Here is a 27,740-nt window from a genome sequence, read left to right on the forward strand (position 1 = left end):
CGATAATTATATGCACGCGTTGATCAGGATCGATACGATTGACGCGAGGGACGTTTCCGCGTTTCCGAAGGACAAATTATCGGCGATCGAAGTGCGTGCGCGCGCACATTCCAAGCTGATAAGACGCGCATACCGTTGCGTTCGAAGCCGTGGCATTTTATCAAGGAAACAACGTCGGCGCGCTATCAATCGTCAGATGGTTCGCGACGCGGCGCCGCGATTCTATTTATCCATAATCGATCGATCGAGCGCAATCGAAGAGCAATAAAGCTCGCGGGGCTTTGCTATATTTATGGACCGATACGTAATTATAAGGAATGCCCGCAGAGTCCGCATTGTGGCTGCGCCCTTCGCTCGTTGTCAATTCTTTAAATTCTTCATTGTTTCCGAAAGTCATACGCCCACGCAACTCGATACGACGCATGTAGAGTGAGACAGATCGATCGAAGAGAAAGGGCCATTTTTCGAAATTACTGAAAGCGTTTCGAGAATGCGAACGGTAAGTAACGGAGCTCAAATAGACGGTTTCTTCTACCCTTATTGCAGCAGTTTTGGTAATTTCGAAAAGTGGCCACCCTCGCGATTCTTTCGGGTTATCCTATTGTATCGATGAAGGACGCGTATCTCTAAATGTGAAAGCCTACGAACTCTTTCGACTGAGAAATTTTATGCTTTTATATTCCAGTTACTCTTTATTATTTTTGCGACCGTCTTTCAAGTTAAGGAGGAATCGTATGAAAGTAAAGCAGCGACTCGATAAGGGGGTAGGTTTATTATAATATATATTTACGCTCAAGGGGCTGAGCTTGAAATAACTCATTTTTCAATCTTACAATATACACACCGACTATTAATAATAAACCAGCGCGTCACGTGTCAAAAGTTCACTTCCGATGATCAATTGATCGATCGATCGGCTCAATGGCTCGAGAGTATTCCGCCGAGAACTCGACTCCCGGCAAAGAGATTCGCGCTTGGTAACCCAAGTGGTCGACCGAAGCCATTAACATATCCAGAGTGGTAACTGGTAAGCGTTAAGAAGGCCGAAAAGAGAAGCTGGAGAGAGACGGAGAAATGGAAAGGAGAAGATGCCGGGGAAGAAGCGCGTGCCTTTCGAAGGAGGAGAAGAAGACGGGGGAGTCCGGGGGTGGGGGAGAGGGGGGAGAGAGAGAGAGAGAGAGAGAGAGAGAGAGAGAGAGAGAGAGAGAGAGAGCCGGGGCCTGCGGAGTACGCGGAGCCTGTAGCTCGTTGAGTGCATTCCAGTGGTATGAGGTCCATCGACGTCGGAATCCTGCATATCCATGGATGCAGGTCGACTAGCTATGCGCTTAGGTGCCAACCGTGCCGGTCCGTACCGTCTCTCTCTCTCTCTCTTTCTCTCTCTCTCTCTCTCTCTCTCTCTCTCTCTCCCTCTCTCTCTCTCTGTCGAGCGGTCGCTCGTCGCACCGATTATTCGCGGAATCGTAAGTTCCCAGGAAAAGGAGCGCGTCAGACCGGATATTACCACCGGAGGAAAATCCGAGTCTTATCTCGTCGCGGTCGCGCTTATCGTCGCGCTCTCGTTCACGATTTATCGTAATACCTTAAGAAAGAGCCCGCGTTTATAAGGAATAATCTTCAAGTGATAAATTTCAATCCCTCTCCCTCGTGTGTGTGTGTGTATATGTGTATGAAATTTTTGAAAGGGCATTGTAGTGGATGGCGGTAGGTGTCATCGCGAATTAAAAAAAAAGAAAAAAATTGAGACCGATTGATATTTGCCATGGTAATCTTGCGTTAATTTTGCCGCAAACTGCACAAAAAAGGGGGTTGACGCGTCGTGAACCTGTTGCATGTTTCAACGTTGTAATTTTTCTAACGGCGCTCGAGTGTACGATGTGTGTGATAATAATGGATTTAGGCTAACATTACAGATTCCAATCTATATGTTGAACGTGAAATAATAAAGGGGTTACCGCTGGGCGCGCGATGTCGATAAAATGCAACGATTCCCGCGCCCTAACATTATGTTTCTAATCGCTGAATATTTCATACAGTTACTTTCAGCAACGCCACGGTAGTATCGTGAAAAATATTTGCGATCACTGCTGTATTACCGCGTTATTTAGTACTAAATACGGAGTGCATTATTAAGGAACGCAAACGGAATTTTTTTCCCCTAATATCATAATAAGCGCAACGATACGAAGAGCAATTTCTATTCTTTTAGAAATGAAAATCGGGATTGGCTCAATATTTTCTTACTCTGCTAACCGGATATAAAAATGATAGGGATTTACAAATTCTCTGACTAAATAAGGAAAAATGTTTTCTTTACAAAAGTCTTGATCGTGCTTGCCCTTTTTTCGGAAATTTAATTCTGAATATTTTTGCGAATACGAGATACATCAAAGTCTCTCTCTTGTCGAGGAAAACTAAATCGAAATTTTTTCGCGACATTATATATTTTTTCCCCGAAATCAAAATTATCCGTCGTGATCGACAACGTGCGCAATTTCTGTTTTTTTAGAAATGAAAATCAGAAGCGACTCGCTCGATATTTTCTTACTTAGCTAACCGAATATAAAAATGATAGAGATTTACAAATTCTTTGACCAAATAAGGAAAAATAATATTTTCTTTACAAAAGTCTTGATCGTGCTTGCCCTTTTTTCGGAAATTTAATTTTGAATATTTTTGCGAATACGAGATACATCAAAGTTTCTCTCTTGTCGAGGAAAACTAAATCGAAATTTTTTCGCGACATTATATATTTTTTCCCCGAAATCAAAATTATCCGTCGTGATCGACAACGTGCGCAATTTCTGTTTTTTTAGAAATGAAAATCAGAAGCGACTCGCTCGATATTTTCTTACTTAGCTAACCGAATATAAAAATGATAGAGATTTACAAATTCTTTGACCAAATAAGGAAAAATAATATTTTCTTTACAAAAGTCTTGATCGTGCTTGCCCTTTTTTCGGAAATTTAATTTTGAATATTTTTGCGAATACGAGATACATCAAAGTTTCTCTCTTGTCGAGGAAAACTAAATCGAAATTTTTTCGCGACATTATATATTTTTTCCCCGAAATCAAAATTATCCGTCGTGATCGACAACGTGCGCAATTTCTGTTTTTTTAGAAATGAAAATCAGAAGCGACTCGCTCGATATTTTCTTACTTAGCTAACCGAATATAAAAATGATAGAGATTTACAAATTCTTTGACCAAATAAGGAAAAATAATATTTTCTTTACAAAAGTCTTGATCGTGCTTGCCCTTTTTTCGGAAATTTAATTTTGAATATTTTTGCGAATACGAGATACATCAAAGTTTCTCTCTTGTCGAGGAAAACTAAATCGAAATTTTTTCGCGACATTATATATTTTTCCCCCGAAATCAAAATTATCCCTCGTGATCGACAACGTGCGCAATTTCTGTTTTTTTAGAAATGAAAATCAGAAGAGACTCGCTCGATATTTTCTTACTTAGCTAACCGGATATAAAAATGATAGAGATTTACAAATTCTTTGATCAAATAAGGAAAAATAATATTTTCTTTACAAAAGTCTCGCTCGTGCTTTCCCTTTTTTCGGAAATTTAATTCTGAATATTTTTGCGAATACATCAAAGTCTCTCTCTTGTCGAGGAAAGCTAAATCGAAATTTTTTCGCGACATTATATATTTTTCCCCCGAAATCAAAATTATCCCTCGTGATCGACAACGTGCGCAATATTGTGCGACACGTGGCGCGCAACGTGGAACAATTCCCGAGTCGAAAAGCCAATAAAATCAATTCGCGCGTCGGAAAACAATGGACAAGGGCGCGAAATATTTAACATATATACGAGAGAAACGCTGTCTGTCTCCCTGTGCAGCGTAGCCGCGCCGACACTTTGTTTAGGCAAGTTTGCGAAATCGAAGCGGCGGCCGCGAAGTGGTTCTCGTATGTGAGACAGACGCGAAAAAGGACGAGCGCGAGGAGAGAAAATAGTCCGAGAGAGTTCACTTTTCTCTCGCCTCCCTCGCCGCCTCCCCCTCCCTCCCTCCCTCTCTCTATCTCTCTTTCTCCTCGCCAAGTCTTCGGAATCAGCCGATATCTTTGAGCGAAGGGCACGGGGTGCGCCGCCACTCCCTAAAAGTTCATACTCTTTCTTCAGAATCTATAATATCGTCGTCTCCTTCGAAAAGTCACCGAGGAAAATTTCGCGAGCCACTTTCGCGAAATGATATTTCCAGTCCTGCTATCGATCGCGCGCTAATTCCGGCGTGTTATCGTCGTTGAATCGTATTACGACTTTGGCAAATTACACACATCGATGAACTTATATGTTACATTATAGTCATTTATTCTGAGAAAAAGAGAGAGAGAGAGAGAGAGAGAGAGAGACCGAAACGTTGCGCGAATCGATATAAATTTCGTGTTGAGATCATAATTCATTAAGTTACTGACATATACTTAATTTGTCAGCTTGTTAAAGTATCATCTAAATTGCTCACTTATAAATGTATCACATTTTTATTTGTTAAAATTTAATATATTATTATATTTAATATATTATATATTTTATTTTGTTAAAATTTAATATATTTTTTTGTTAAAATTTAAATAATTTTTTTGTTAGCATTCTATTGTTTTAAGATTTTTGTATCTCGAGTGTATTAATTCAAGAACTTTTGAGAGCGATAGCTTTTTAATGTGGTGCATTTTGTTATCAAATCACGCATATCGAGAGATTGTCTCGCATAGTAGTTTTCTCATTAAAATCTCATTAAAATTAACATAAGCGATTATCGTAGTAAGTTTGCGATTTCTAGCACGCCAAATACGAGGAATAAGCCTGAATTATGCTCGCAATATTTTGGATTTTACTCGCCGTCGAGTCGCAGTGTGAAATCAGGCAGCGCCGGTTAAATTTAAATTCAAACGGTGTTTAAATTTGAAATTAAATCGGTTGCAGCCTGACCTGAGGGTCGAGGGTCGAAAGTGCAACCACCGCGCGTTTGTTCGTGGCTTCTTTCTTGTCGTGCGACGATGGATTCGCATCGAATGTGCATCTGCAACCTGGTGTAGTTGCACGAGGAACTAGAATACTTACTTAAGCTCTTAATTGTAATTTATAATTTTACGAGGGATGAAAATTTAAATCAGGAAAAATAGAGAAACAAAATTTACAAGATGTAAATTTTTAAAATATTCTAAAAAATAATGTGAAAAATAATTCCGAATTTTTTCTTTAAGATACGCATGCCCAAAATTTGTAGGATAAATATGTCCTTTCCCTCCCCCGAGGAAGGAATCGATCAGCTGGGCTGCTCGTCCATTCGGCACATTTTCATCTTGGGTTGTGAAATAATCAACGTCGCGTCGCACGAGAGTTTTACGGCGAGATCGTAGGTCGCGTGTTAAGTTGAGGAAGGCAACGAGGAATCGAATCTCATCGCTCGAAGCTCTCGTCACAAGTCAGAATAGCTTCGCGAATAATTAAAGACGACCCAGATGCCATCCGCTCATTCCGCGTATACGTAACGTAAGGACCCGTGCACACTGGAGATGCCGTTTGAGTGGAAACACTTCGGAATTCAACGTAGCTGCTCCGACGAGAAAACCTTGCCGATGATTGCTTTCTGCGTCCTCAAGAATTCTACATCTGGAAAAGATCTAATTAACGAATCCGTCAATTTTTGCCTGAATATTTTCGCGAGAAAAAAAAGAGGATAATTTTTTTGTCGCCATTCAGTATTTTACTTTCGCAAGTCCCTCCTTTAAAAACTCGTTAGGGAATAACGCGGACTCTGTTTATCGCGTCGCGCAATATAACGTAATGATGCGCGAGACATGGTTGGCGGAAACCATCTTATGAGGGACTTTCTTAACTTCTCTACGAAATCCTTGGCGATGTTGTAGCCTGTTTCGCGCGTGCGCGCCATAATATGAGAGAAATATTCAAGGACGAAGGAAGAAAGACGCGAGAATCGAGTTGAGGCTGCGCGAGATTAGCAGAGAAGCCTTCGCGAATTAACGGCCGCCGTTTTTCCACCCTTTCTAGCAGTCATAACTAGCCGCTTCTCCCTGTCGGGTATTTTCGCGAAAAATCGATCGCGTTCTTGCTCGACTCCTTTAATAACGAATAATATGTATATACGCTAATTTGACATTTTTTCAAGCTAGGCTTGTTTTTTGATTTGACAGTTATCATGAAATTGTCAAACTATTGTACCTTCTCCATCTTGAATAATTCAATCATGCTTGATAAAAATTTTTCAGATGATATATCTATTTCTTAAAATCGAATTAAGTTAATTTGACAAGGATAGATGAACCGCATTTAAAAGGCAGTTTTTCAAAATCATTTTTATTTATTTTAGAAATAAATAAATTAGGATAATAAAATGAATTTAAAATGAAAATTGGTCGTTCTCGCAAAATTAAATATTTCATATAGTTTAGTACGAAACGTGGTTATAAAATTGTATAAAAGAATGCGACTAAGAGTATACGGTGTAATAACTGACTTAAATAGAGCGAAGAGAGAATCGAAAATTTTTGCAATTTCTCCAGCAGTCACGGTTGACCGATCACTCATTTAAGAACAACGCAATTCGCTTATCTGTCTTAATTCATACATTAAATATAATTCTCTTTTCTGCCGCGGATAATCTTCAACAACAATTATATCAAAATTTCAATATGTCTATCTCTTTTTATCTATAATCTATATGATTCATATACTTTATCATTTTAACGCGCGTTTTCTGTACAATACTTACATAAAAGAAATACGGGAGAATTAAATATATAAAGAAATTAAATAACTGTTAAATATTATTTTAAATTAAATAATAAAAATTTATTAAAAATTAAATAATATTTTATACGTATAACTTGTATAATTATTGATGAAAGATTGATAAAAAAAGAAACTAAAATCTAGCGATTTTCCAAGCAATTTTTCAAAAAATATTGGAAAGAAAAGGCGGAAAGAAGTTTCTTAGCAAAAAGACACACGGATATAATTGCGTTATTTAAAGTGAAACGAGAGAAAATGAAAAAGAAGCGAGAGAAAAAGAGAAAGAAAGAGAGACAGAGAGAGACAAGCAATTCGCGAGAGGTGACGAGAAGCTGTGTGTACTTGAAATTCGATGTAAATGGGTTAGAATAAAATCTCACTCTAATGTCCGCCTCTCGATGAGCTTGATGTGCAACTAAGCGTTACGTTTTATGTGTGCTCCGAGGAGAGAGGAGCGAACGACCGCTTCTTTTCGGAGTCGGAGGGAACAGAGGGATGGTAGTCTTGCGTTTTGCCTCCTTGTTTTGTGTCGCCCGTCCGTGAAAGTCCGCCCTGATTTTACTCGAGCTGAAATCTCGCCGAAATCTCTCTCTCTCTCTGTCAAATTCGCGACGGCGGCATCGTTCGCACAAAGGGACGACGATAGTTGCCGGTCGTTCGAGTTCTCCTACCTTTTCGGGTCGACTCCGGCCTTGTCGTCCTTGAGGCTTCGATCTAGTCCTCGGATGATCGAAAAACGAGGGATCGGTGGAACTTTCCGAGGAACCGAACTTTGTTCTTCCGTAAAACCGAACTTCGGTGGAAGATAACGCGGGGTACACGATCGTTTCTTCTGATATTTGATGTTTAGCTTGATCCTCACGTATCTCTAACGATTGTGTCTGAGATAAACGAGCTTGTCTCTCTCGCGGATTCGTGCTGGGTAATATCAAAGTACTCAAGTATATTGATTGTGAAGTTCAATCATTCATACAAATTTTATAGGCACGCTGTGTAAAACTTGCACAACTTTCGATTGCATCTGATGTTGCTATTTGCTTGCAATTTAAATCCTTTCATATGTTATAATTTTAGAAAATTTATTATTATAAATTTTCTAAATTATATATTATTATAATTATTATCATTATATATTATATTATTATAATTATATATTATATTATTATAATTATATATATTATTATAATTATATATCATTATTTTTATAATTATATATTATTATTATTATTATATATTATAAATTGTCTTTTAATTAAAAGGATTAAGGGGAAAATTTTTTCAAAATATATCCCTTTAAAAAAACATGCCAGCTATAAAATCATTTATTTACATCTTTTTCTTTTAAGAAAAGATAAAGCTGCGCGTCAGAGGGTATCTCTCCCTTATCTGTGTTGCTCATGAAATCTCTACCGTCTAATTTTGAAATCTCTCGAAATATCGAGAGCGTTGTTAGATTATCGGAACATGAAGTGGTTAACCCGAAATCCGAGTATCGGAAAAAAGGGAAGTGCAGGCCACCGAGATCATGTGCGATTTCGATTTCTTTTTATGTCGCTAATTAGAGACGATATTCGAGTTTATATATATATATATATATATATATATATATATATATATATTTTTTAATTTTATTTTTTCCTCCCGAGGATACGTCGCGGGGTCAGTGGCGTTGCCTCGCGGGATAAATCATACAGCTAGGTGCGACCGCGGGGCAGGAGGAGGGGGAGGAGCAGGACACGAGAGAAGAGGGCTCTAATTTATCACGCCCGCGCTTTGATAAATTAATGGCCGTCCGTGCGTTTTTCGGAATCCACCCCGAAACAAGAAGAGCGCGAATCGCGCGTCCCCCTCGCTAATTATCTATTACTTTTCTAAGCCCGTCCCGATCTCGTCGATAATTTCGCTGCTGAGATAGATTAGCCTCTCGCGCACTCTCGTCCGTCTCTCTTTCCCTTTGTCTGTTTCTCCATCTCTTTCCCTCTGTCTATCGCCTCTCTGTCGTTTGTGCCGAAACTTTCCGTTGACCGTTGCTCGAGCTCGGTGACTCAGAAACGGTGTCGCAGGTACGACTTAACGCTCTTCTGCACCCTGCACTTCGTCGAGTCGTTCAAGAAGCGTTTTCGAAAGGGCAGAATATACTGCTGATTTTACAAGAGACTTTCGAAAGCGTCACGAGTGGATTTTTCTTGCACGCGCGATGTCTTTTCTTTTTTCCAGAGACATATATTTTATTTAAAAATATTGTTTTAATTATATTGTGTATTGAAATGATAAATTGAAATAGCAACTTGGATATTTTGTACACATAAGGAGCATATACGGAGAAAATTTATAATATTGATTATTTAAAACATTCTCGAGAAATCAGAAAATCCTCTCACACGTGCAGACTCTAATAAATTGTCTGAAATTTTTTGTTTTAGAATTGAATAAAATTATGCCAAGAAATATTAACTTTTACTTGGAAATATCGTAAACATAAGTTGCAGAACGATATTTTTAATTTAATGATTAAAAAAAATTGTAGAAAAAATAAATAAATATTGATAATTATCTAGTTGCTATTTCAGTCTTTTCAATATACTATAAATATCGACGTAATCCAGTCATCAAGTGATTATTTGTTATTTATACTTTTTAATTTTTTGTGGTAAAAAAAATAGTTTTCTATAAATAGAAATTATATTTCCATTTTTCTTCTTTCATATTTGTCGATCGTTGCAATAAATATCGCGCGCGACATTGGGCTAGACTATGATTTCTACGACTGTCTGTTTCGAAGCGAGAGAAGGAAGAAGTAGCACGTAGAGACGTTCCGGAAGGTCGCGAAACGGCCGCCGCCGCTGGCTTTCTCGCTCGTTTCGTCTGTCACTTCATTCATGACTCGGCTGGTAGTCCTGATCACGTTTCTTCTATCTCTACCTCGCTCTTCCTTCTCATCGGCTTCTTATTTCCTCAGGGTCGGAGCGAGGAACGAAGTCGCCGAGCAGTTGTTCCGTTAATTCTTTTCTAGAATTGGAAAAATATCTTACAGTTACTTCTGTCTTGGATGTACATTGATGCTCTCTGCTTGATAATGAATTTTGATATTTACCAATTAAATTAATGGCATTTTTGCAAGAATGAAAAGTATCTGGAATCTAAAATGTCAAAAATGAAAAGAGAAATTTAGACTACATTAAACTTCCTATTGTCAATTTATTTTAAATGTAATGGAAAAACAATTAATTAAATATATTTGTCCGAGTTTCTAGAATAGAAAGGCATTATTTTGAAAGAAAAATCATTATTACAATTTTTCAATTTTTGATATATATTTTAGTAAATAAATCTGTCTTAAAGCGATTGACTTTACGATTTAATTAAAACTAGATACTTTGAAAAATCTAAAAAGAACTACAAATTAAAGTAAAGAAATCTAAATGTTAACAATGAATATACATGAAGAAGAATCGCTTTTCTTATTGTTATCGCGTATTTTTATTGAAATACAAGATACGAATATCCTAGATATGAATCGGATTTCTTTCAGGTCTTTTTCTTATCCACCTACCTTTCTTATCTATCGTCCTTTCTGATCATTTTCTATGTCACTTCTTTCTCCTTCCTTTTTTCTCGTTTTTCTCTCCCCCTTTTCTCTCCTTCTCTTTACATTCTCCAAGTGTGGCCTTCGTTTCAGCAAGGTAGATATTCATAACGGCTTCGTAGTCATCCAATGACGTAGCATTCCTTCGTTTTCTTTCTCTTTCGAGCAAATCCTCCTCCAGAGGATGACTCCTACGGAGTCTGTAAAAAATATATATAACATATATACTATCATTCCATAACGTTGACTCGTGCTACGGATGCCCGTAGATGTCCCATTTTTGTGAAAATGCCAAAGAAAGGTGAATACATATGTCAATTTTACTCAGAATCCGAGACAATTTATAATTACAAGTTCGGTATAATTTGAAAATTGCAAGATAAGACATTTCAGTCGCAATCTAGTACATATAGCGTCAAAAAGAAACATGACCGCGTTTTACATGTGTCATGGATAGATTCCTTATGAGATTTATCTAGGGCGAGACATTGAAAAGAGATCTGATACATGTATTGACACGCATATATTACACGTATGCATAAAATATAGATTTTACTAAGGCATTCTAACAGAGGATTATATCAGATTGTCCCAAGACGTCGGAGCTTCTCGATGTATTAGTTGTTCGCGATTATTATACAAAGTGGCCCCGAACGTTCCAGCCAGACTTTGAGATCTTATAAGAAACTTAATTCTGAACAAAAAATTTCTTATAAACATGGGTCGAAAAATGCTTCCTTAAGAAGTTATCAAAAACCTCTGATGAAGGAAGAGCAAAAGGTGAAAAGAAAATGAAATAAAAATAAAATGAAACTAAATAAATTTCTTGAAAAAAAAAAAACGATAAAAATAAAAAATAAAAATCTTTTCCTTTTATGAAAATAAAATAAAAGTTAGTTAAAAAAAATTATTTTTCACCTTTTGCTCTTCCTTCATCAGAGGTTTTTGAGCGATAACTTGTTAAGGAAGCATTTCTCGACCCATATTTATAGGAAATTTTTTGATCAGAATTAAATTTCCTATAAGATCTCAAAGTCTGGCTGGAACGTTCGGGGCCACCCTGTATATGTCATCGTCGATTGATTTTCTCCGATTATTAATTTTTCTTCGTGATACATTTGCCAGGGAGCTGATAAAAATTAAGTTTCTTCCTATATATCGCAAAAAAAGAAATTATTATCGACCTATAAATGTATTTCGTATCCTCCTAATTCGCCTTTCTTTCAATTTTTAGGTGAAAAAAGACAGGCTGCGTGTCAACAACGTGCGTTAAATAGCGTTTAGGCATTTTTACGGGCCAATTTTATCAACGCGATGTGGACAAAATTGCGATAAAACGGGGCGGAAAAGCGGCGCGTGCGGAATGTAAAGCTAACTGTCGTGCGTGACGTCGCCGCGTCGGAATTTATGTCGACTCGTCATCATCCAGTCAGCTGACGATGCGATCGCGTTTATACCGCTCCTCAGCAAGTCTACCATGTATGTACGTGCTTTCTAATATGTGCGGCATGAATGACGGCTGTATTGCCAAACGCGATTTATAAATAACTCGCCGAGATTTCCCCTTTTCGCGAACAAGAATTGCGTACGCGAAAGCGGAAGTTTATTAAGCGGAAAAGTTGGGAAAATTCCATTTTGTTCGGAAAGAGATTTATAGATTTATTATAGTCTGTACCATTATAAGCACTCTGTCGCTTAACATGACTCAATAACGGGAATGACGTGTTGATGTCTAATAATAAGCCATTTTATACGTAATTCCCAAGTTTTGTAGATTTTCTTTCTCCTAGAAAAAAAAAATTGCATTTTCTCTTATTATTCTATCTTTCTAAAATAATTTTCATTGAGAATTTAATTGTTTTTAAAATGAGAAGTTTCGAAGTAATATTCTGCTTACAATTAATTTTGCATTAGCTGATAAGATAGTTTCAATCTTGTTAAAAAAATTCTAAGTCTTTCTGTTAAAATCTTATTTTTCTTTCTTTACATAAATACTTTATTGAAATTCATTGCGCAACCTTCATGTTTCAAGTATAAATTTTATTGAGAAAACGAAAGGATACCAAAGGATTATCCGTGCCATTAATATACGTCGCAATTAACTTCTCCCAAGCGGTGGAATCCTTGCGAGATAATTTAATCCAACTTCGTATTTTTCAAGACGTTTTGTTTCAACGGACCTTTTAAGATTTCGCGACGCGAAAATCTACTTAGCGAGATTCGTTCGTAAAACGCGAAGAACGCACTAATCATCGGCGCCGAGCGGACCTCGAAATAAACTAATCATTCGTTCAGGAAGAAGATCGTGGAGAAAATCGTTATCCTTCCTCCAGAGATCGACTCTAAAAATTTTTGCATAATTTTTCCGATTTTAATTCTTACGATTTCGTTCTAATTCGCTCTCAAATCAAGTCCATTGGTCGAGAATGACGCACACATGAGGAGAGCAATAAAATGTCCTTATATGGGCTCTGTTTACTGTGTCAATTCTTATGACAGATTTCGTAATTCGGAATTGATTTCCCCTTAATGATGACATCTCCTCCTCCTCCTCCTTTTCTCTCGTTGGGCGTTCATCAGTGGGTCCTGGGCTGCTTTCGGTAAAGCTAATGAACGTACCACATATGGGGCCGGTCTCGTGCACTCGCGCATAGCAACAGAAACGAGAGAGAGGACGACCATGCGCGAAGAAGGATGACGCGAGACAGGAAAAGAGACAGGAAGGCAGAAACTAGAGGTGCCAATCGCACAAGGCTTATTTTTCCCCCATTTTTTAGCTTTAATATCATATTACGATAGCTATATTTTTTCAATATGTACAGGAAAGCACACCAATTACATCGAGATACACATATGAATCTGTGAAATATCGAATAATCTAATTATTAAACGTAATAAAACTTAAATAAAATATTTTCTGCATTAAGAAAAATATTTTCTGCATTAAGAAAAAAAATATGATGCGATTCCTTATGCTTCGTTTATTTTTTCATGATGTTATGTCTATTCTGTTTTATTTTTTCCATACAATATATTATATATATTATATATGTTACTATAAATATTATAAATAAAATATGATATAAATTCTTGCATAAAATTATTTTTCACAATCACGAGCCTTTACTAATTGTCTGTAGGCAAGTCGTTAAAAAATTACACGTATTCCAGAAGATTAACAGATACTTTGATTATCTCAAAGTCGATTTTTTTTAACAAAAATTTGATTGGTCGCTTCGATTTTGTAAAATTAAAAAAAAATTATAATTTCTTAATTTATAATATTATATAATATCATGTATGTGTGTTTTACATTTTTATCTTCTTGCATATTAAATGTTTTGAATTAACATGCTTCGTGCAGATAATTTTTCGGTATTCTATAGAGGTATCCGTCCCTGATCATACGTTCTTTCTCGCTACAGCATCAGATCGTTATAGTTAAGCTAGAAAGAGAAAGAAAAAGAGAGAGAAAGAGAGCCATCACACTTGAAGCGAAAAAGAACAAACGATAGCAATCCTTCAGTGACTGGAGGAAGGATAGATTGTCAGCAGTTTGGTTGAGCGTCCCTCGATGATTTTGCTCGCGATGATAACAGGCTCGGTGGAAGATAACGGGAGAAGAGATGACCATGAATCTATAGGCTTGGTTCGACAAATTTTTAAACCTGCTTATCTCTCTGTCTTCGCGTTATCTACGTACGAACGAAACCTAATCGACGGATAGTGATCGATTTGATTGACACGTGCCCGGAGCCATGGTATCTAATCTCGAGTGACAATAAGTCCAAGGTGTCTCCCGTCTGGAAAAATATGGAAAATACTTGTATGGAATTGCGAAACTCGATTTTCGCTTGGATTATCTTTCCGAAATTAAGATATGAATTAATATGCAAGTTTTTTACCTGTCCTCCGCGGTAGATCAAGCGTCACGTGACTTTCGTGTTATCGCGAGCGATAAATCCCTTTCCTCCCTCGGATCGGGTTTGGACTACTTCCCGGCAGCGGGTGAAAAAAGTTGAATCGAAAAATCCTGTTTTGAAAATGCGACGAGAATAGAAAAGTTCGTGCGCGAGAATTAAATTTCCGATTCCGCGCGACTAACCCATATTACGCGAAATGAGGTCACGCTCCTTAGAAGAGTCGCGCCTACGATTAATGAAAATGTTAACCTGGCGTTTCATGGATTGCCATCCTGAGAAAAAAGATTGTTAACTTCACTGAACTATTTAACTAAATTATTACTCTTTTAATTAAAATATTTAACTATTTAATAATAATAATAATTTAAATAATAACTATTTAATAATAATAATAATTTAATAATAACTATTTAAATTTAAAATAACTATTATAACTATTTAAATTAAATAATACATATTAAATCTAACATGACATCATTTAACTTAGATATTTAAATATTTCAATTTAAAAAATAATAATTTAATAAACGGTTTGGTTAAGTTAACAAGTTGTTTTTTCTCAGTGCAAACATATACGAATGTTTCGCTCGCGAAAACTTTCACGTAGGAAGGTAGTTGATCATCTGATCCCGCATGGATTTCCGATCTCATCCCCCGAACAGAACCTATAAATTAAAATAAAAAAAAAACGATATGCCATTTGTTCAGATGCGATATTTTAAATGCTTTAATTCTTAAACTCTAGTGTACAAATCTAGGGTAAAAAAATCTTATTTGGAAATCCTGTGAAAGAGACTGTTTTCACCTGTCAAAGAAAGTGGACCTCGCTAAATATAAATTAAAACAACTTGGAAATTATATTTTAAACAATCGTGAATTAATGACAAATATAGTAAGCATTTTCTTGAATTTTTGAAAATGATGAAAGTAATATTAATTTTTACTGTATATTTTTTTCTCGAAAAATTTAATGAATCATAAGAAATATGATTTCTTGAGAAACATTTACTTAAGAAACGTTTATTCTTCCTGAATAAAAAGAATTCAACTGATATTATTTCAAAATTGTGATATTATTTCAAAAAATATACGACTCCTCGATATATTTAATTAATTAAAATAACACATTTATATACAAAGATTTTATTTTTGAATTTTTGAGGGGGGTTTTAAAGAATTTTCGAATGAATTGTCAAAAATAATAAATAACTGTCAAAGTCTTGACAATTTTTTACGAAAACTTCTGTCGATTTATCGCACATGATAATAGCTTTCTTTGCATTCATCAGTAGCGACAGTTTTTACGTTCTTGCGAAACTTTCTGTCGCATCAACGAGACATGGAAATTAGCGCGTTTCTTCCGTTTTGCACGAGCAACAACGAAGAAGAGCCGGTCTTCCTTTTATAAATTGAGCTGACACGCAGTCGAAGTCAAAAATAAGCGCTCCGTCGTCGGGGCGATTCGCTTCCGGGGAGTGTGGAAGAGAGCCCCGGCATCGAGAGTTCATTAGCCGCGCCGCGGCAGCGGCGGCGTCGGTGGCGGCGGTGGCGGTGGGCGGCAGGGGCGGGGGTGGGGGTGGGTGGCAGGGGGCTGGTGGGTGGTGGCGATGGCGGTGGCGGCACCGAGTACCCCTCGTATACTTCTTCGACGGTACACACAATCGATGCCGAAATAGAGTAACTAGACGCCGATACAGCGCTGACCATCACCGTGTCGATGACCTGGGTGGTAGAGGCGTGCCAGCAGTGGAACAACCACCTCGATCCTGCCCGATCCGCGAGGAGCCTTCTCGCCCCCTACCTCCTGCCGCCTGTCGATTCCTCTCTTCCTCATCCCCGGCTTTCTTCCGAAAATTTCGCACGGCACGACCGACCGAACACGAGTCCGGGAATATGTCGTCGTCGTCGTCGACGGACTCTTCGAGTCGCACAGCCGACGGCGCTTTCGAACGGCATGGTTTTCACGTGGTCGCGAGCATATCGATTCCCGGACGAGGCGGCAGATCGGATTCTGCGCCCTTTTCCCTTTCGCTTCCCTTCCCGTCCGCCCCCGCTCTGCGCCTTCCACCCTCTCGTCGCGCGCCGTCCTTCCACCTTCCTCGTAGACGAGGGATATTTATGGCGAATATGACGCTTTTTAGGAGAGCGAGAGACGGAGGAGAGAGATGGAGAGAGAGAGAGAGAGAGAGAGAGAGAGAGAGAGAGAGAGAGAGAGAGAGAGAGAGAGGGGCGGATAATCGTGACGGCATTTTGACTAGGGCGTACTTTACAGGCGAATAAGGCGGCATAACCGCGGATTTATATACGTCGTGAAAAATATAAGCGATCGATCGGACGCGCGTTCTCTCCTCGTTTTCGCGGAACGTCATGGACCTAAGTTCTACCTGTGCGAATATATAACTTTGGGATGTACTTTGTTATGTATAATTCCATTAGACTTGATCTGATGAGTTATTATAAACGAACTTTTGAACTGATGAGTTATTATAAACGAACTTTTGAACTGATGAGTTATTATAAACGAACTTTTCAACCGATCAATTGTTTGAATTTTCATTATCAATATCGTTCATTATCAATAAACGTGATAATTACACGAATTGCGACCTGATAAAAGGACTATGATCCAATTTTAGGATCTATAAAACGCGGTTTAATAATAAATAATGCGAAAAAATCCGGTAAATCGAAAACAAGGAAAAATATATAGACAAATATTGTACATAATAATATATAAAATACAAGACTGTTATATTTATAAAATTATTTAGTTTATATATTGTAATAATATTTTCGTTTCAATATCTTTGCGTGTGAATTTTAACGAATTTTGACCTTTATACATGAGAAATATCGCAACGATTGCTTATATCCACTTCTTTTCCAGGTTTACTATGCGAAGAAGAAAAGGAGGGCACAGCAGATGCAAGGAGAGGATGGCTCACATAAAAAAGAGAGGAAACTCTACAACGATGGCTGGGACGACGATAATCACGATTATATTATCAAGAATGGGGAAAAGTTCCTCGATCGATACGAGATCGATTCATTAATAGGTAAGAGAAAAAAAAATTAAAAAAGTAGCATAAGTTATTGCGCAAGAAATATCGGAATAATTGTTGTATCGTGTGAATTGATATGAGATATTTTCCAATGATATAAATAATTGTTTCTCGTAGATTTCGTACAATATCTTTTACAAGACTTTCTTAATTTGTGATGGTTGCAAAAGATATTTCAATCGTTTATCCTGCATAGTTTTTTTACATGTTTTCTGTTTGCAGGTAAAGGCAGTTTTGGCCAAGTAGTGAAAGCGTTTGATCACGAAGAGCAGACGCAAGTGGCAATAAAAATCATCAAGAACAAGAAGCCTTTTCTAAATCAAGCGCAAATTGAAGTTAGGCTATTGGAAATGATGAACAGAGCGGATACCGACAACAAGTATTATATAGGTACGTTTACTTGTGTAAGAATGATATATTTACGCGTGATGCTAATTTTTCATCTCCTTCTTCTTTTGATTACAGTTAAACTAAAGAGGCATTTTATGTGGCGAAATCACTTATGTCTGGTGTTCGAGCTGCTGTCGTATAATCTGTATGACCTACTTAGAAATACGAATTTCCGAGGAGTGTCATTAAATCTGACAAGAAAGTTTGCACAGCAACTGTGTACTGCCCTCTTGTTCCTGTCTACACCGGAATTGAACATCATTCACTGTGATCTGAAACCCGAAAACATCCTTTTATGCAATCCCAAACGAAGTGCGATAAAGATAGTCGACTTTGGTAGTTCATGTCAACTTGGACAAAGAGTGGGTATCTCATAAGATGTTAATTATCCCGCGCGGGCTCTTCGAGTCGCTCTTCGATCCATGTCTCACTTGCTTCTTCTTTTTTCCATGTTTGTAGATATATCAGTATATTCAGTCCAGGTTCTACAGATCACCAGAAGTTCTATTAGGAATACCTTATGACCTCGCGATAGACATGTGGAGTCTGGGATGTATTTTAGTAGAAATGCACACGGGAGAACCTTTATTTAGTGGGGCCAATGAGGTAATAAAATAACCTGATCGTTGTGTATTGTTCTCTTTAATCAAGTCCATAGCTCTCGATAATTTTTATTAATAGCACGAGATGCTATCGGAGTTTATGACTATGTTAAGAACATATGACAAATATGAATTTGCTTGATGAATGCACATATATTGTTGTATCAAAGTAAATCTCTGTTTAAAGAAGATTTTTCGCGTAATTTGCAGGTCGATCAAATGAACAAAATTGTAGAAGTACTAGGAATGCCGCCGAAACATATATTGGACCAAGCGCACAAGGCGCGGAAGTACTTTGACAAAGTCCCCACGGATGGCTCGTATGTGCTGAAAAAATCCAAGGATGGTAAAAAATACAAACCTCCTGGCACGAGGCGCTTACACGATATTCTAGGTGTTGAGAGCGGCGGCCCCGGCGGCAGGAGGATAGGAGAACCGGGTCACTCGATGTCCGATTATCTCAAGTTCAAAGACCTAATCGTACGGATGTTGGATTTCGATCCGAAGACGAGGGTAACGCCGTATTATGCGCTCCAACACAACTTCTTTAAGAGGACGGCCGATGAGGGGACCAACACGAATGTCGCTGCTGCCAATAGCGCGAGCACGAGTCCGGCAGTGGTGTCGATGAGCCAGGATCACGGTGAGTCGTTGACCATCGCGCGATATCGGTCGATTTCGCCGAATCATTGTGTAACATAGAGGAGAGAAGTAATCCGAATTACGCATTTGTGTGCTTCACATCTGAGTTTCTTCGAAACTCTGGCAGGTTTTCAACATTATTATATCGCGTTTCTCTTGCTCATTCCGCGTATGATATCTTAAATCAAGCGCAGACTACTTCTAAATGTATTAAAGTTGAAAACATGTCAGATTTGCATTCTGTCACAATAACTGTACGTTAAACGATTAATTGCAGCGAGAAACATAATCTTACTATCAAAGTATGGCTCTATGTCGCTTGATTTCATTCATCATTCATTATTAATATCATACTTGATTGCCTGATGATATATTTAATCCGTAATTTTTTCTGAATCGGCCTTTTCAACAAATGTGAACGCCGATACAGAAAGAAAATTTACAATTGTTACTGCCCATTTTTTATCGATAGATAATTTTGTACAAAATATACATATAAAAATAATATATCTAAAAAGAGGCAGATATCTAAAGAAAGAAAGAAATATCTAACTGCAATCACATATTCTGTTCAGGCTGCAATAAAGTCTTTTGACAGTTGCTTACAGGAATTTCCACCGTTCTTGCAAACGATTTAAAAGACAGAAACGTTTGATTGTGGCTAACGATACCTCTGAGCTGTTATTGACCATTTCTGAATAATTAAGCACAAGGTAGATATAAATAGAAATTCAGGACGGACAGTTGTATTTATATTGAGAGTTTAGGAAGGTTTTAATTTGTGCAGAAAATAAATTCTCCACCATTATATTAATTAATATAATATTATCTGTCCTATATATTACATAATATGAAATGAGATATTTTTTAGCTATTCTCTATAAAAACCAGAACCTAATTAATCAAATAATTACTTAATATATTAGGCAATGTCAACGACAACGTATGAATGAACGACGATAATTTCGTAAGATACATACAATTTCGCAATTGATTCTTCCCTCGATTTTCCCCCTCTTTTTCTTTTAATAATACATTTTTTTATTTTCTGCGCAAACTAAACGATACTTGTTGTTGCCCGTAGATATGATGGGGGGACAATACGTGGCTCGATGACTGTCGTATCCGCGGGGCGGCGACGACCTGTCCTAGGCCCCAACCCTAATCTTACTTACTAACATAAGTAAGTTCTATCTAACAAACAATCCTATACACACACACACGCACACACATAATACATATACAGACACATGCTGAAAGATTAACGATATCCCTAATAATCATATCCTGGCCTCGGATGTATTGCGCGAAGCCTTTGCTTGCTTGAAAAGATATATTCCGTCTGACAGACACGGATTGACATTGCTCTATAGCCCGTGTCTTCTTTAATTTTATTAACATTAATGTATTTAATATAACTTATATAGTGCCCATTTTCGAGGTCGATCATTCGTTATTATATAAGACTGTCCTTTTTGATGACAATATCTTAGAACATATAAGGACAAAAAAAAAATAAAAGGATAAAGAACGTCGTGTGAGACTGCTGGAATATGTTTCTTTTTTTTTCATCATTTTGCTTTCATCGATGATTGAAAGCAACTAATGATCGTTGTATATGAATGTTGTCGGAGATAGATTGCATTTTATCACGATTGCAGAACATATTCCAACTAAAAGTATTGCATCTCTGTGTTAATTGCGAATTTCTGTTTTGTAGAAAAGTCACATCATTGTCTTCTAGTTTTTTTATGCATGCTTTAGCTGCTTACATTGTGCACTTTATCAAGTGCAATGCTGTAAATGGGACATGAAATAGTAACGTTTCTGTGAAATAAGTCTTGTCCGTCAGTAATATATACTTATACATATATATATATGCATTTATCATACATCCCTCTTCTTAAGTTTACGCTAATGTTATGCCCCAATTGCACATTAACTATTACGTACATAATTAAGAAAAGATTACGCTGCATCGCGATTACGTAATATTATATAAACAACGAACAAATCAGGCAGATAATTTCGTATTAACTTAAAAACTTGTAAAATATATGATATAATTATTTGAATGATTTTGTATGATTTCAATCATACTCTATAAGCGCATATATTCTACAAATATAATGCAAACATAAATTGTAATGAAAGCATCGTAGGTGTTAAGATCGTAATAAATTTAAAATCGTAATTAATTATACGTAAAATTTGATTAATTTTTATCAACTGCATAAATTTACAAGATGAAAGAAGAAATTGTATTAAAGAGAGTAGTATTTGCAATTTAATATTTTAGTGTACGATGAGTATTTAAAGAAGGAAACACATGATCGGAAAGTCATTTTCGCCAAAGGAATGTGCGTGAAAAGAAAGGTATTAGCGGTGGATTATTGCCTGCAAACATGTCCCTGTAGACGTTTGACGATTTTATTTCTCTTTATTCCCATTAGTCATTATTCAATTGTAAGAGCTAGAGCGATTTGCGTGGATGATTATGGCATTTTAGTGTGTATAAATATATATATGTATATAAATATATATATATATATATATATATATATATATATATATATCGAAAAATTAATGCTCGACCTCTCAAATTGACTTTTTCCTTTCTCGATGTCCCAGGACTGGTAACCATGTCGGGACAGGGTGGCAGCGGCAGCAGCAGCAGCGGCGGCAGTCTGCAGCAGATGCAGGCGTCGAGTCTCCCTGGTGGCGGTTATCAACCCATGGACTGCGAGTCCTCGCCTCGTCACACGGGCGGTCGGCGTGCCATAACAACGGGCTACCCATCGACATCGGCCGGGGCGCCCGCGTCAGCCCCGATGACGACGTCCATGCAATCCATGGACAGCTCCCTGATACAGAGCTCCCTTGGATCGTACAATAGCCTAATTCTTCCTAATATACCCCATCTGCCCGCGATGATGACCTCGCCGATGATTCAGCAGCAGAACTTCTACAACTACGGCTACTCGACCGCCGACGCGCATGGGATGGTCAGACAACCATCGACGGTGTCGACCGGTAACCAGCGAGATCCAGCGGAGAGGGAAGATAGCCCGATGGTCGGTGTCTGCGTCCAACAGAGCCCGGTCGCTATTCACTGAGGTGGTAGAAGTGGACAATACAGCTGATTGTAGGCAATTTGCAAGATTGGTGGAAGAGGAAGACGATTTAGCTGATTTATTACCGGATAGAGATCGTGGCATACTTTGAACGTTCGTCTACGCTATGTTATTGTCGTAGACGAAGAAAGAGGCAAGAGAAGAGGAAAAGGAAATGGCTTGTAAACATTTTCAAACGTCATTCTCCGATGCTGCTTTCTCGAAGCATAGAGCCAAAAAAAAGAAAAAAAAGCACATCAGTGTTCGCAATCAGCGATTAACTTCGACAGTGAGAATTCAACAAATTTTTCGGACACATGTTGGTTTGGCTGAACAATTCTCTGAAAAATACAAACGAAAAATTTCCCCGAAAAAATCCACGAGACAAACGCAAGTCACAAAGCTCAAATCTCTCTCTGAGATTAAGAGATCACAGAAGCGGAGATGTTTACTATAAGCTTGGCGGCGATAACGACTGTGTGAAAAAAACCAATGGATAGAAAACGAGAACATGCGAGGAAAAGAAAGGAAAAGGGAAAATATGGGAGAGGTAAACCTCTATTTCTGTTACGTTGCTGTATTTTCGTATCTTTTATCGAGCTGACTGGCCCTACACATTGAGCGTGGATATTATTACATGTCTAACACGGATGATTGACGAAAGCTTCGAGCACGGACAGGTGGTAATGGTCTAGTGAGGATGAACCCAGCTGGCCTCTCGGGTCCTGCCCGATTTCCACGAACACTCTGAGCAGTTTTTAGAGAAAACAACTCTGAGCGGGAAAACTTTCGGCAATCAAACTGTGTGGCCTAGAGAGCGAAAAAGTGATAATTACTATTATTACTGTGTAAAAGAAAAAAAAGAAGGAAAAGTAAGAATTACCAATGTAAGCATGTACTCCAATAGAGTTTTATACACGATGTCACGGATGTAAACAGTTTAGCAAGTACTTGCGAGCAAACAGTCGCGTTGACTAGTTATTTGTACAATACACTTAGAATGAATGATAAGAGTGCAGCTTTAGGATTTAGCTTTTAAGTGTGAAGAGGTAACACATACATTCACTTATCCACCCATCCATACCTACACATACATATACATACACACACGTACACAAGACAATGTAAACTCAATCATTTTATTTACTTTAATGAAAATACAAGGATGCAAGTTGCGAACGTCAGTTTGTTGTTGAGCAAGGACTTTAAACAAACGGGGTTCGCGCGGCTTAACAACAATACATATTTATACATAAAAAAAAAACAGTAATAAGAAAGTTAAAAAACAGCATACACGTAAGATCGATCAAGAATGGAATATAATCATATGAGAAATCTAGATACTTTATAATAAACAATACGCGCGTATACTCTCACATGCATACGTTTCCAACGCCAATCGTCATTGATTTTTGCCGTTTTGCTCCGATGGTCGCTTATGCCATTCGCATCGATCATTATATTAGCCTCTTTGTACACAAGATTTGATTTTTATTCGGCCATGAAATGGTTTTTAATCAATTAAATGTGATCCCTTTCGATTATTGACATATTGTAAAACTAGATGACGAACAAAAAGATAGAAGCCAATAATTTCTTTCTTATTGTCAACGCGCAATCGTACATTTCGTTGTGAAACTACCAATTGTAAAAGTGTAGTATTAGTACCTGAAGGCAGACCATTAAAATGCAACCGTAATAAATTCCTCTACACAGCCCAGATAAGTTATGAAAGAAAAAGAAGAGAATAAAAAAATACGACACTTTTAATAGAAACTATAATAATATACGCTGTAAAGAGAAAGAAATCTTAAAGAATTATGCATGTTGCTTTTTTCGTAATCACGATAGCAAAAAAAAATGTGGAAATACTTAAATCTGTTTACGAAATATATTTTATATAATTGCGGCTTTTTATACTTCCATACATATACGAAAGAAAAAAAGAATGCTCCACGGAGACCTAAGATTTAGATAATAATTTATCTGTATGCTATTTATTATATTATATATAAGATAAACGCGGAATCATTTTGTTGACGGATCGTATCGATTTACTGTGTAGCTACTTTAGGACATTCTAGATCTAATTTTAATTGCTTTATGAGAGGTCTCGTAAAAATAAAGCTGCATGTATAATTCCTAATCCGTCATCTTTAACGTTTTAATTGCTATATTTTTCTTTTTTTGTACACAAATTTTAACGCGTAGATAGCGGCGGCTATAAGCACCGTATTTCGTCTGCATGACCGCGACTGTTGTCAAAAGAGCTTGGCTAAAAAAAAAAGAAAAAAAAAAGAAAAAGGTATTAGACGACCAAGAGGATTCTTACAATGTATTTTCTGGACAAGTAATAATGAGAGTCTCACTGTGAAGTTTAGATTTGAATTTTTCTTGTTGTATTAGTTGTAAATATATATATGAGAGAAATATAAAATACTTTTTCGAGTAGAGCTGAGAAGTCTAACGTTTCACAAGCCATTCGATCTGCTAAGAATCATTTTCTTCATGCGGCCTTTCGAATGATTTGTATATTTTTATACACCTGCAACACAGAAACATTTGCGGATACGTTTGAACAAGATTTCACACGCGCGCGAAACGTTCTATATTGCAACTCAGATGTTGAGGTTTGTTATACTCGAATTTATACTAAGTTACCGAGCGAAAACAAATTTTCTAACAGTAATAATGTAAATCTCCAACGGATAAATAGAAAATACGATACGCCCTAAAACCTGTATCATAAATGTTTTTATAATGCATCCAGATTTACGGCAATCAGTGCTTAAGATACGTTAAAAAATTCAAAGAGTCGTAATGAATCTGTGTTGTGATTAGATAGCTCGAAAGCAATGCTTAAAAAAAAAAGAATAGAGAGATTCACTGTGACATAATAAATATACTTAAAAAAAGAGAAAAAAAAACTCCACAAAAATTATCCAAAACTTTAAACAGAATATGTCGCGCACCTTACCTCAATGATCTTTTTTAATAATTTCAGCAGTTGGAAAAAAAAAGTTGTACAGGATAATATAATTTATTAGAATGTGGAGAGAAAGAGAGAGAGTGAGAGTGAGAGTGAGCGAGAGAGAAAGAGAGAAAGAGAAAGAGAGCGAAATTAAACGGGCGGAACGTTCGGAATTTTCTGTGACAAGTTTTAAGCGTTCCTCGCGAAAGAATATCCTGTTGAACGGCAAAAATCAGTACGCTCTATAAGATATAGATAATGTCGCGTGTAAGATATCACAACGCACGAGCCTTCTTCCGAATTCCGATTGTTACAAACTTAACGCTGTGCTCACCAGTTCCAAAAACAAACATGGTGTTCATAACATTATTCGCGCAGAGAATCGAATCGCGATCGTATTTTCCAAGCTATACAGAACTATTTTTTATCGTCCAGAAATAGAAAAAGAGAGATATCTCTCTTGAATCTCGTTCGTCGGTGACTTTGTTTCGTGACAAGGTATCCACATCTAAGATAATCCTTCCATGTCGGATGATTCGTATACACACAAGGGCGATATATCGCTCGATGCTGGTCTCTTTTTCTTCAGCCAATATCAAGAGAACATGCACAATTTCCACGATGGGCTCCTGGGCACAGCGTCACGTTTAGTAAAAAATTCATAGCTCTTGTGTGCTTTGGACAATTGTTGATTTTAATTGAAAATAATTATTGTTTTTCTTTTTCTTTAAACACCTGTATAGAGAAACAAAGTGATCGATTAGATATAATGATGCGAAACCTAGCGCGATTTAACGACCGCCGTCATTCGGACGGATAAATTTAGGGACAATTTTTTTTTTCGCATAGTGCGCGAAGAGAAAGGCCACGATAGGTACGACATTCGGAGATGGAGCATTCGAATGAAAGCAAGCTAGAGAGATCTGTAAAATATTGAAAGCGTAAACGAGCGTGCCGAACGTGGCTGTGCGAATAATAAGAGGATCTTTATTTGCCACGTAAACGCGACGAAATGCGTTTTAAACGTATGTTTAGTAGTCTCCCAATATGGAAAAGAGAGGACCCGCGATGAGCAGAACGAAAAAAGAACTTCCCTTAAGATTCCTTTCGCTTTTTCCGATGTATGCGCGTCTTCATTTTCGAGAATCACCGTCTCTTGGAATTTGTTCACTCAACAACTGTCGCAAAAATGCAAAGTATTTAAGCCAATTAGCAGACAGCAGAGATGTATACATTTAATAACGTAAGAGCTAGCCGCGATTCATGTTCCAGTGATTTATTTCGCTGTATTTCAAGTTATACACATATACTATGTATATATTGTTTTTCATGTAGGAGAAACTCTTAAGATCAGAATGATGATGAAAGAAAAAATGGTATATGTCGAAAAATTATGTTTTAATTATATGTATCTTGGTCCGCAGATAAATGTGTATGCGATACATACTTTTGTATTTACTGTAGTGTTAATTATTCATATTATATATTTTTTTAGTGTTTATAATGCAACTTTTCGACGGATTTTCTTCATTATTTGCCGTTCAAATGTAACTTTTTCAAATCTCGTCTTTCTTCGCATTCGTCAATTGTAATTTGAAAATTATAAACATAAAAAAATATATCTCTTATACATGTGCACACGTTATACATGTGCCTGTATTTTTTCAAATAATTATACAGATTTATTTATTTATTTTTTTTTATTTTAACTTCTCTACTCATATATACTACAAGGTACGTTCGAAATTGCGGTACAACAGCTGATTGTAGATAACTGACCATGATTTTTGAACGCAGCCAGTATTATATTAAATAATTTTTTTATAATTCCAACGAATGAATCAGGCAACTGGTTTGTTTTTTTAATTTTCGATCGTATCATTCGTTACATAACATATTCGTCAATTATCGTTTATTAATGTCTACACCTATGATGATTCTTTTGTTTGCATTTTTTTTTTTTTTTTTTGACAATTTTATGATTTGACGTAAAATTTCATATTTATCTAATATATCTAATGCAATATATATATATGTGTGTGTGTGTGTATGTGTATATGCGTGTTTGTACAAGCGGTCTTTGTAAAAGTCCGTTTATGAAGCTCGCGCTCGCGAATCTTAATTCCGGAATCACTGGAACATGTGTCGCGGCGGGGAAATAAAGTAACTTAAGTTTCCTAACGTCATGTGTAAAAGCATTGTGTTCAGAAACAAATATAACTATAATATGACTGATGCGCCTGAGAGGCGATATGCGAGCGTCCTTTGAGAATTAAGTATGCGAGAGAGAGAGAGAGAGAAGTAATGTGATGTTTTGATGATGTCTCGTTTGGCGCAATGGCATGCACCACAAGCGGGACAAAAAAAGAATATAAGAAATGAACGCAAAGAGCGAGAGGAAAATGTGTACATGTGGATACGTATGTACGTTTGTATGTGTGTGCGTGAGAAAGAGAGAGAGAGAAAGGGGGAAACAAAAAACCGATTTATTAAGATGAAAAAAAAAAATAATTAACAAAAACTCTATACCGGATGAAGGAAAATGAAACTTGTATCTAACGTGTATACATTGTCATAACATTATTATGATGATTATTATAATTATTATTATATATATAATAATGTAATTGAAAATTTGAAACGATATTACATAAGGTTAATAATAAACAAAACCATCT

The 27,740-nt window shown here is 37.0% G+C and overlaps 1 protein-coding gene across 5 annotated transcripts in view; it reads left to right on the plus strand.

The window, feature by feature from the left end:
* Nucleotides 1-27,429, plus strand: part of LOC105251087 (serine/threonine-protein kinase minibrain) — an 80,695-nt gene extending 53,266 nt beyond the window's left edge. For 3 of the 5 annotated variants that reach the window (XM_025414739.1, XM_025414740.1, XM_025414741.1), the window contains exons 4-9: nt 17,170-17,338; nt 17,567-17,734; nt 17,810-18,096; nt 18,194-18,340; nt 18,547-18,979; nt 21,610-27,429. In XM_025414739.1, coding sequence (XP_025270524.1) covers nt 17,170-17,338; nt 17,567-17,734; nt 17,810-18,096; nt 18,194-18,340; nt 18,547-18,979; nt 21,610-22,094 — 1,689 coding nt within the window. In that variant the 3' untranslated portion in view covers nt 22,095-27,429. Of the gene's footprint in view, nt 1-17,169; nt 17,339-17,566; nt 17,735-17,809; nt 18,097-18,193; nt 18,341-18,546; nt 18,980-19,576; nt 19,692-20,062; nt 20,162-21,609 lie in introns of all 5 variants that reach the window. The other 2 variants (XR_003123664.1, XM_025414742.1) reach the window with 2 other exon arrangements.
* Nucleotides 27,430-27,740: the final 311 nt, after the last annotated feature.

The sequence above is a fragment of the Camponotus floridanus genome, unplaced genomic scaffold, assembly GCF_003227725.1.
Source record: "Camponotus floridanus strain SB8 unplaced genomic scaffold, Cflo_v7.5 scaffold89, whole genome shotgun sequence".
Classification (NCBI taxonomy): domain Eukaryota; kingdom Metazoa; phylum Arthropoda; class Insecta; order Hymenoptera; family Formicidae; genus Camponotus; species Camponotus floridanus.